Genomic DNA, 9,430 nt, shown 5'->3' on the forward strand with positions numbered 1-9,430 from the left:
TGGTTATTATGTTTTACAAATAAGATGTGACGCATTTCTACTGTACAGTTTTGCTGGAAATAAAGACTTTTCGAGAACATTAAGAGATTAGTAATTAGCTGTTGATTTTCCGACGCATGCATCAAAAAACTGTTATTGTTTAGAAAACAAATACTAGTGCTTTAAGACAGTCCCGTATCAGCAGCTGACCAAAAATATGCATTCGGTGTGGCACCACGGTCAAACTGCAACAGAGCGCTGCTGTGTGCAGCTAGCTCGCGCGTTTCCTTTGTGTGCGTTCTGTAGCGCGAGGAAAGCGGGCGTCCCCATGTGGTCGCGCGCACTGGCTGCGAACTTGCACAAGGGTTCGGGTTCCGATAACCCATTCCTCGCGCCTTCCTGTCGATGTTGACAAAGAGCTGGAGCGGGACGGGATACTCGAGCTACATTTGTGTAGGTAAAACTACTCGGGAGAAGGCGACGCCGGGCAGCACGACGCGCGCGCGGTGAGTCACAAAGGTGCTCGTTGTGTCCCGTGCACGTTTCATTTGTGTCGCGTTCACCCCTCGCGCTCCGTCTGATCATATGATGCTGCTTTTTTGCGAGTTAACGTTTCGTCTCACGATACTCCTTCTCTCCCCGTTCTTTCTGCATTCTCGGTCTATCCGTACGGCACAAAGGTGTGGCCGACCCCGTGGTTACCACCGAGGTCGAATCGCCACGGTCGGTTCCGTACCAGGAGTCTCCTCGAAAAGCGCCCCAAGTGCGGTGATGATTAACGATCTGAAGACGGCAATGCGCGGAACCGTGCCTGCGGCCCGGTGGGCAGTCTTGATGTTTTGAACGTTATAAACGGTGTAACGGGGCTCGCACACTTTCACGCTGGAACTCACGGGAGATCCCGCTTTCCCCCGACGTGCGGGGCCCAAGCAGTGCCTGAAGCGCGAGAGCATGGCTCGGTGCGACGGGCGCTGCACGCTCGTGCTCATCTGCTCTCTGCAGCTGGTAAGTGAATGCGTCGTGTAATGTTGCTCCACTGGAAACTGTTTCACGCTATACTGTCATATAATGTATATGAGCGTGTTGGAGGGGGATAATATACTATATGGTAAGCGAAGCAGAGTAGGTAGAAGCTTTATAAATCAATATTAAAGCGGCGTCTAGAATTATTTTGTGGGACCTAGCCCCAGATCTGTGATTAGTGAATGTAAGACTTCTGGGGGGTGGAAGTGTGTGTGTGTGTGTGTGTGTGTGTGTGTGTGCACACGCATGACGGATCTCCAGAGGTAGGGGCGCTTTTCTCATAGGGCTGTGGGCTGGGGCTCCAGGCAGTTTCCATGGAAACAGCTGCAGCAGAGCGCTGTGGGATTGGTTGTGTGTGTGTCTGTGTGTGAGAAGGGCCTTTTGCATTTATTTGCCCCCGGCTTAAATAAATGAAGGTGTTTTATTGGCCTTTTTTACGGCTCATTTTGGGTCTGAAATCCAACTGGACATGGTAAATATTACTACAGACGTGTGTAAGACACCCAGTTGCTCTTGCTCTGAACTGTAATCTTATTATTTTCTACCATTAGTTGTATAGAAGCTTAATGGTAGGTTTGAGCTGTGGCTGACAGCAGATCAGTAAGAGGGCAGCACAGCTGCAGACCGTGTGACCCCCCTTCAGCTGTCCGTCATCTTGGACCAGCTAAGTGAAGAATGCACACGTAGCTGGTGTTGAGCCCATTTTTCCTCGTGGTTCATCTGCCATGGCCCGGTTCCTCCCCCTCTGCCATAGTCTGGTGAGCCGTGGCGCGTGTGCCAGACAGCCTGCCTGCTCCCAGCTCCATCATGGCCCGGCCTCCAGTGGCATCGCGCGCTTGGCTGGAACAGGCAGCAGAGCTTGGAGCGCGCGTGAGCTATGTAGGCCAGAGCAAAGCGTGAGCCACAAACACAGCCTACGAAACAAGGCTGCCTCCACATTGGTACCTGCAAGGGGAGAATGTCCCATTTGTGCATGTGTGAGACGAAAGAAAAAACCGGGCTACATCACTGCATGACTATTTTTACGTTCAAACACTCCAAAGTATTTATTACCTGTCGGATGATTTGGTTATCTATTGACGGATGTAGTACTCAAACATTATCTGAATATGAATACTATCAATGCATTTCATGAAAAAATGCAACTAGGACAAGAACTTAAAAAAAAACATTTAGTTTGAAAATAAAAGGCAATATTAAATCTTATGAAGTCGTGACTATTGAAACAAATTTGCACGTCTCCAGTGTATACAGTGCAGATGCATATATCTGGGTGCAGTACTTTGTAAATGATACTGTTTAGCATTAACTAGTATTTAGTATTAGTATTTAGCTTTTAGTGTGCATTGCGTTTGTGTGTATGTAGCTGGCAGCACTGCAGAGGCAGGTGTTTGATTTCCTGGGCTATCAGTGGGCTCCCATCTTGGCCAACTTTCTCCACATCGTGGCCGTTATTCTGGGAGTGTTCGGGACCGTGCAGGTTCGGTCTCGCTATCTTATACTGGTAAGTGACTCGCACATGCTTGACAGGTACACATCACAGAGTACAACAGTGAGTGAGTGACATAGTTGTATTTTCAAAGTCAGACACTCGTTTACATGTTTATTTTCTGAATTGGTTTTCTGCTGCCCAGAGTGACTAGTGCTTAGTGGTTTATAATGGCTAGTGTGCATTAAATGTTTGTGTGTGTTCAGTATGCAGTGTGGCTCGTGGTCTGGGTTGGTTGGAACTCTTTCATTATCTGCTTCTACCTGGAGGTGGGCCACTTGTCTCAGGTAGGTGAGATTGGACAGTTTGGAGTCCATATCTACACCACTATAAGTATCTGTGGTGGGAATGTGTTCACAGTGTATACAATACAAGGGTGAAATGAGAAACCTTATAGATGAGCAATTTAAATTTGTAACATTTTACAAATTGTTAAATTTGGAATATTTAATTTTAAGTATAGTTTCTGTCTCAAAATATCTCAGTATTTCAAAGCTGGAAAATAAAAGTTTTTAGGCAATTCTGTATGATTTACAGTGATGGGGGACTAGCAGTGATGCTCTGTGTGTCTCTGTTGCTCTTTCTGACTTCACATTACTGATGTTAAAGTAATGCTGTTTGATAATTCCTGTTTATCACTGGAAACTAACCAGAAACAAACAAATAAATAGTGCACAATCTAACCAGTTCAGAGAGGTCTATCTTCCACACAGAATTCACAGTTCAAGAGCAGGAAGGTTGTTCTTCTGAAACAAAGTGATATGGTGCCGGTCAGAATATTGCAGGAACTTTATAATATGACCAGATAAATGACTTGTCGAAACTTATACCTATCAAGGCATTGTAGTATTTTAACAGAGCAGCCAGACATGTAAATTAAAATGGTTAGGTTGTTTTCAACTTGTTGCATTTTGTACTGGCAAAAGAAATTTATTGTGCATTTCTTTTAATTTTGATTAATTTCTTTGTCTGACAAAACTCAGTAAGTGTGTGCGTGTGTGTGTGTGTGTGTGTGTGTGTGTAGGATAGAGATTTCGTGATGACATTTAACACCTCTTTACATCGCTCCTGGTGGATGGAGAATGGACCTGGTTGCTTGGTTACAACAGTGCCTGACTCTCCATTGGCTCCACAAGACCATCATGTGATCACAGTCAGTGGATGCCTGCTGGACTACCAGTACATAGAGGTGGTCAGCTCGGCCCTGCAAGTGTTCCTTGCTGTGAGTGTTCTACCTGACAGCTGAAAGTGGCACATTTCAGTGCCTTCAGGCACACTAAATATCACTTTAGCTAATTATTGAGTCTCTCTTGTAAATGCAGTGAGAGAAATGTTATACATATGATTTGATACAACACATGACACAGTACCCACTTCAGGTGTTTTCTTTTTACCCAATAACAACAACCTTACAAGTTAGGGTGCATTTTTTTTCTGCCAGATTTAATTTAAAAGTATAAATTTATACCTAATGTCTCTGCTGTGTCTAAACACGTTTTTCTCTTTCAGCTTTTTGGATTCGTATATGCCTGCTACGTTAGCAAAGTCTTCCTGGATGACGAGGACAGCTGTAAGTGTTTAGTGGTTTAGTGCTGTGATTGCTAAAGCCTTGTCTCTGTACCTCACTCCCATTTTAACGTCATTTTAACGTCATTTGTCAGGTTGGTTTATGTCCGAGTGGGCAGTGAGTGCATCGTGGCTAAGCTGCTGTGCCTGATTACTCTCACTCTGTTTTACAGTTGATTTCATCGGTGGATTTGACTCCTATGGTTACCAGCCCCCACAAAAAAGTTCCCATCTACAGCTCCAGCCTCTGTACACGTAAGGCATCTCTCTCTATATATATAACATTATATATAAATATACATAATAAAAACATATATATGTATGTGTGTGTGTGTGTGTGTGTGTGTGTGTGTGTGTGTGTGTGTGTGTGTGTATTGAATATTGCATGCTTATGCTGCTCTAAATATATACAACAAAATACAAATACATAAAAATATATACAACAAACATTTTGTGTGAATAAACAAAAGAGAAATAAAAAAAATTGAAATCACTCTTTCCTTTCAAACCTCCAGAATCAGGTCTTCAAGGAACACTTGTGCAGTCTCAGATGTTGTAGGATTATAGTCATGTGTATGATTAACCAATAATACCACACAGGTGACGATGATCCTCATTCTCATCTGTACGTTCGATAACAGTTGATTTCAAACAAAATTAGATGTGTAGGAAGCCTAAAACTGGGTTTGGATCACTGGGTCTGGTCTTCATGGAAGATTTATGGTGAAGAATCCCTTGAGGAACAAGGCCAAGAGATTAAACTATGCATAAAGACATATGAACTGTAGTGCAGGAAAATGGCAGTAGCGGCTCTGGAGTGATTTTTGAAATATTTTGTTGTCACAGAAGGGAGATTGTCGGGGGAGTGATGGCTGCACAGCAGTGCAATAATGTATGTCTGCAGGCAACAGTGAGGCATGGTGGAGGTTCAACAGTGAAGACTGGTGGAGGTTCAACAGTGAAGACTGGTGGAAGTTCAACAGTGAAGACTGGTGGAGGTTCAACAGTGAAGACTGGTGGAGGTTCAACAGTGAAGACTGGTGGAGGTTCAACAGTGAGGCACGGTGGAGGTTCAACAGTGAGGCACGGTGGAGGTTCAACATTGAGGCACGGTGGAGGTTCAACATTGAGGCACGGTGGAGGTTCAACATTGAGGCACGGTGGAGGTTCAACAGTGAAGACTGGTGGAGGTTCAACAGTGAAGACTGGTGGAGGTTCAACAGTGAAGACTGGTGGAGGTTCAACAATGAAGACTGGTGGAGGTTCAACAATGAAGACTGGTGGAGGTTCAACAATGAGGCATGGTGGAGGTTCAACAGTGAGTCACGGTGGAGGTTCAACAGTGAGTCACGGTGGAGGTTCAACAGTGAGGCACGGTGGAGGTTCAACAGTGAGGCATGGTGGAGGTTCAACAGTGAGGCATGGTGGAGGTTCAACAGTGAATACTGGTGGAGGTTCAACAGTGAATACTGGTGGAGGTTCAACAGTGAGGCACGGATGTTCAACAGTGAGGCACGGTGGATGTTCAACAGTGAGGCACGGTGGATGTTCAACAGTGAGGCACGGTGGATGTTCAACAGTGAAGACTGGTGGAGGTTCAACAGTGAGGCATGGTGGAGGTTCAACAGTGAGGCATGGTGGAGGTTCAACAGTGAAGACTGGTGGAGGTTCAACAGTGAGGCACGGTGGAGGTTCAACAGTGAGGCACGGTGGAGGTTCAACAGTGAGGCACGGGGGAGGTTCAACATTGAGGCACGGTGGAGGTTCAACATTGAGGCACGGTGGAGGTTCAACAGTGAAGACTGGTGGAGGTTCAACAGTGAAGACTGGTGGAGGTTCAACAGTGAAGACTGGTGGAGGTTCAACAATGAAGACTGGTGGAGGTTCAACAATGAAGACTGGTGGAGGTTCAACAATGAGGCATGGTGGAGGTTCAACAGTGAAGATTGGTGGAGGTTCAACAGTGAGGCACGGTGGAGGTTCAACAGTGAGGCACGGTGGAGGTTCAACAGTGAGGCACGGTGGAGGTTCAACAGTGAGGCACGGTGGAGGTTCTACAGTGAGGCACGGTGGATGTTCTACAGTGAGGCACGGTGGATGTTCAACAGTGAGGCACGGTGGATGTTCAACAGTGAGGCACGATGGAGGTTCAACAGTGAATACTGGTGGAGGTTCAACAGTGAATACTGGTGGAGGTTCAACAGTGAGGCACGGTGGATGTTCAACAGTGAGGCACGGTGGATGTTCAACAGTGAGGCACGGTGGATGTTCAACAGTGAGGCACGGTGGAGGTTCAACAGTGAGGCACGGTGGATGTTCAACAGTGAGGCACGGTGGATGTTCAACAGTGAGGCACGGTGGATGTTCAACAGTGAGGCACGGTGGATGTTCAACAGTGAGGCACGGTGGAGGTTCAACAGTGAGGCACGGTGGAGGTTCAACAGTGAAGACTGGTGGAGGTTCAACAGTGAGGCATGGTGGAGGTTCAACAGTGAAGACTGGTGGAGGTTCAACAGTGAAGACTGGTGGAGGTTCAACAGTGAGGCATGGTTGATGTTCAACAATGAGGCACGGTGGAGGTTCAAACATAGAGCCACTCTCATTAAGAACAATCTTCAGTGTAAAGAACGAAGTGATGTGGTAGCTACAGAGACCTGATCTCGCAATCATCAAGTCTGTCTGGGATTACATGAAGAGACATGAAGGATTTAGACAAGCCTACGTCTACAGAATTAATGTGATTAGTTCTCCAAGATGTTAGGAACTTCTTCGCTGCTGAGTTCGTGATACAATAGCAACATACGCGCCTGCTGTTTGTCTAAAAGCAGTTAACTGTATGAACAGAGAGACTAATTCAGTTCAGTATTGCGTGAACGCCCATTGCTGCAAAACATTTGCATTCTGTAAATAAAGCACTCTACTTAATTTGCTATAGATGGCAGTTGTGTACTCTTAAAAGCCTATCCATTAATTCAAACCTGAAATGATTCTTCACAAATACAATATAAAACCCTAACCCTAAATATAAAACATAAGGCAAAGGAGTGTTGCCAAAGTTTTGACATATGTCAGTGTCACTGCTGGGTTGAGGAGTTGCCACATAAACAGTTTCAGCCAGCAATGGTCCTGTGGTCAGAAATGGACATTTGATGAGTTGGAAAATCCATACATAGACTGAGTATGGCAGCTAATAGCTAACAGTATCCAACGGTATCTAACCAACTATGGTATAATAATAGTAACCAACAGCATATCAGAATCAGGTTTATTGGCCAAGTGTGTTCGCACACACAATATATACACAATATATACAATAAAATATACACAATAATATTGACTATTATATAGTATTATAAATATTATTAGATAGTATATTAACTATTAATTATTCATTTATATGCAGTATTGAAATCTGTGTGTTGTATGAACTGTCAATGATTTTATTATTTTAAAGATTTTTCCTACTTTTCGCGATGTACTTTATATGTACATGTAAAGTTTTGTTTTGATAGGCAGTGTACACGCAAGCAGAGGTGCTGCTTGCCACCAGGGCAACTGCTTGGGGCCTCAGGCTAGTCTTGGGCCCCTGAGGGCTGACACACTTCAAACTACAGCAGTGGCAATATGCAAACTTTGCAATGACAGAATGAGACCCGAAAGTGTATGCATGTATGTATGAGGAGGACACATGAATATTTGCCTAGGGCCCCAACAGACTGGAATCGCCACTACATACACACAGAAGAGCACAAACCCAAAACCCTGTAATTGTGTGTATTGTGACCAGACACAGGAGACATCTGAGATGCACTGGCATGGTGTAAGAGCTGCCGAACAGCTGCTAGACAGAAGCTTCCTTGGGCATCTGTGATGTATTGTCTGTAAATGTGATTTCTTGTAGAAAACAAAACCTTATGTGGTTGTCTTTGTTTCCCTTTGTTTAGGGCTGGATAGAAGAAACAGATACTCCCACCCACCTTGAATGGATCAACAGTTAATTTCTTGAGAGATGCTGTCCTGTGCATTGTGGGCTATATAGTTCTACAAAATTCAGTGTCCGTGTTTCTGGAACTGTCTCCCTCTGCTGGCAGGAAACATAAACTGCAGCACAGAAGCTATGTGTTCAGTGAGTGACTGAGAAAAGCTATAAGGGAAAGCTAGTACTGCCACACTGTTTAGTGCATGTTTCAGTATACTTAAGAAATTGAAATGCACAAACTGTCTCTGAAACTGAGTACAATTCAAATGCTACACAGGTATGGTTTATTTCAGAAAACAATTCCATTTCCTTCCTTTTAAGAAAATAAGATCTTTTGAAGGCATAGTGCATTGCGGCTGACCGCTGATTATAGTGCGAGATCAGTTTCGATGCTTCCAAAGTATGGTTTAAAACCAGTATGTAGAAATTTTGGGGTGATCCTCATGTGTCGATCAAGTACTCAGTGACGCAATGGTTAGTGATGAGTGCATACAGTGTTGTGTGTCATGGGTAGACAGCATGCGCTTTTGCCCTTGGCCAGTGGGGGAGGGAGAAAAGGCAGACAGACAAGTAACTGACAATGCCACTAAGACCTCATTATGTTGCCTAGGCATCGTGGGGAAAGATGTGTGGACTTCCAACGGATCCTATTGCCGGTTGTGTGTGTGTGTGTGTGTGTATGTTTAGTGTTCTTATCAAGGGAGACAACCTTTGACACAGGTAACCATTGGAATTCTTGTCTGAGCTGTTCCTTCAGCTCTGCTGTATGTATGTGTGTCAGGGAGAAAACCTTTTTTTCATACTCTGACTTAAGACAATATGATGTAACGTGTTAGATGAATGTTTTAGGTTGGTTAGTTGCATAGTTGGGGAATGTAGTAGGATTTTCTGCATGTAAATATCAGATTGATTGTAGAGGGGATGGACTTCAGAGTGGCCCTCATACATGTCTGCTGGTGTGCATAAACGCAAACTCATGTTTATTTGTAAGCAACTTTACAAATGAATGTATATGTTCATGTATGGCTGTGTGCAAAGAACAGTGAGGGACACGTCTGGAGGACTTGGCGATTCCTGGAGCTAATAAACTCTTTTTAGATTATTCTTTCTTTGTAGGCATTCCTTTAAAAAAAACCCAAAGACACGTGGTTGATAACTGGGACCTATGTCATACCAAGTCTGAATTTACACGTTTGAGGTCACGATGCTTCACCAGGGCATTGTACACAAGGAAATGTGACACCATGAAGCTATCCTGTTGAAGTAATTGGTTAAAGAAACACCCCACAAATAATATTAGCATGATGTGGCTGCATAGCAATTTGGTATCAAACTTCACAGAATAATATGCACCACCAAGAAAGTTATGGTCCTGATACCAGTAGAGATATGGA

General features: G+C 44.3%; 2 protein-coding genes across 3 annotated transcripts; both read left to right on the forward strand.

The window, feature by feature from the left end:
• Positions 1 to 224: 224 nt before the first annotated feature.
• Positions 225 to 9,138, forward strand: nkain1 (sodium/potassium transporting ATPase interacting 1). Of its 2 annotated transcripts, none has more exons than XM_077008942.1 (8): positions 225 to 498; positions 660 to 984; positions 2,369 to 2,506; positions 2,698 to 2,778; positions 3,516 to 3,713; positions 4,001 to 4,061; positions 4,231 to 4,312; positions 8,002 to 9,138. In XM_077008942.1, exons 2-8 carry the CDS (start codon positions 931 to 933, stop codon positions 8,009 to 8,011), a joined length of 624 nt encoding a protein of 207 aa, XP_076865057.1. In that variant the 5' UTR covers positions 225 to 498; positions 660 to 930; the 3' UTR covers positions 8,012 to 9,138. The 2 variants fall into 2 exon arrangements, with proteins under 2 accessions (XP_076865057.1, XP_076865056.1); XM_077008941.1 differs by having other exon boundaries at positions 225 to 485.
• On the forward strand, positions 4,382 to 7,994 carry LOC143516953 (uncharacterized). Its single transcript, XM_077008940.1, has 2 exons — positions 4,382 to 5,628; positions 5,725 to 7,994. The coding sequence occupies exons 1-2, from the start codon at positions 4,952 to 4,954 to the stop codon at positions 6,713 to 6,715; spliced, it is 1,668 nt and encodes a 555-aa protein (XP_076865055.1). The 5' UTR covers positions 4,382 to 4,951; the 3' UTR covers positions 6,716 to 7,994.
• Positions 9,139 to 9,430: the final 292 nt, after the last annotated feature.

Source organism: Brachyhypopomus gauderio, chromosome 6 (genome assembly GCF_052324685.1).
Source record: "Brachyhypopomus gauderio isolate BG-103 chromosome 6, BGAUD_0.2, whole genome shotgun sequence".
NCBI lineage: Eukaryota > Metazoa > Chordata > Actinopteri > Gymnotiformes > Hypopomidae > Brachyhypopomus > Brachyhypopomus gauderio.

Coding starts and splice junctions, on each gene's coding strand:
- nkain1 (XM_077008942.1), top strand. CDS start 931: ATGGCTCGGTGCGACGGGCGCTGCACGCTCGTGCTCATCTGCTCTCTG. Junction 3,714..4,000: donor CCCTGCAAGTGTTCCTTGCT/GTGAGTGTTCTA, acceptor TTTCTCTTTCAG/CTTTTTGGATTCGTATATGC. Junction 4,062..4,230: donor CCTGGATGACGAGGACAGCT/GTAAGTGTTTAG, acceptor TCTGTTTTACAG/TTGATTTCATCGGTGGATTT.
- LOC143516953 (XM_077008940.1), top strand. CDS start 4,952: ATGTCTGCAGGCAACAGTGAGGCATGGTGGAGGTTCAACAGTGAAGAC. Junction 5,629..5,724: donor AACAGTGAGGCACGGTGGAT/GTTCAACAGTGA, acceptor AGACTGGTGGAG/GTTCAACAGTGAGGCACGGT.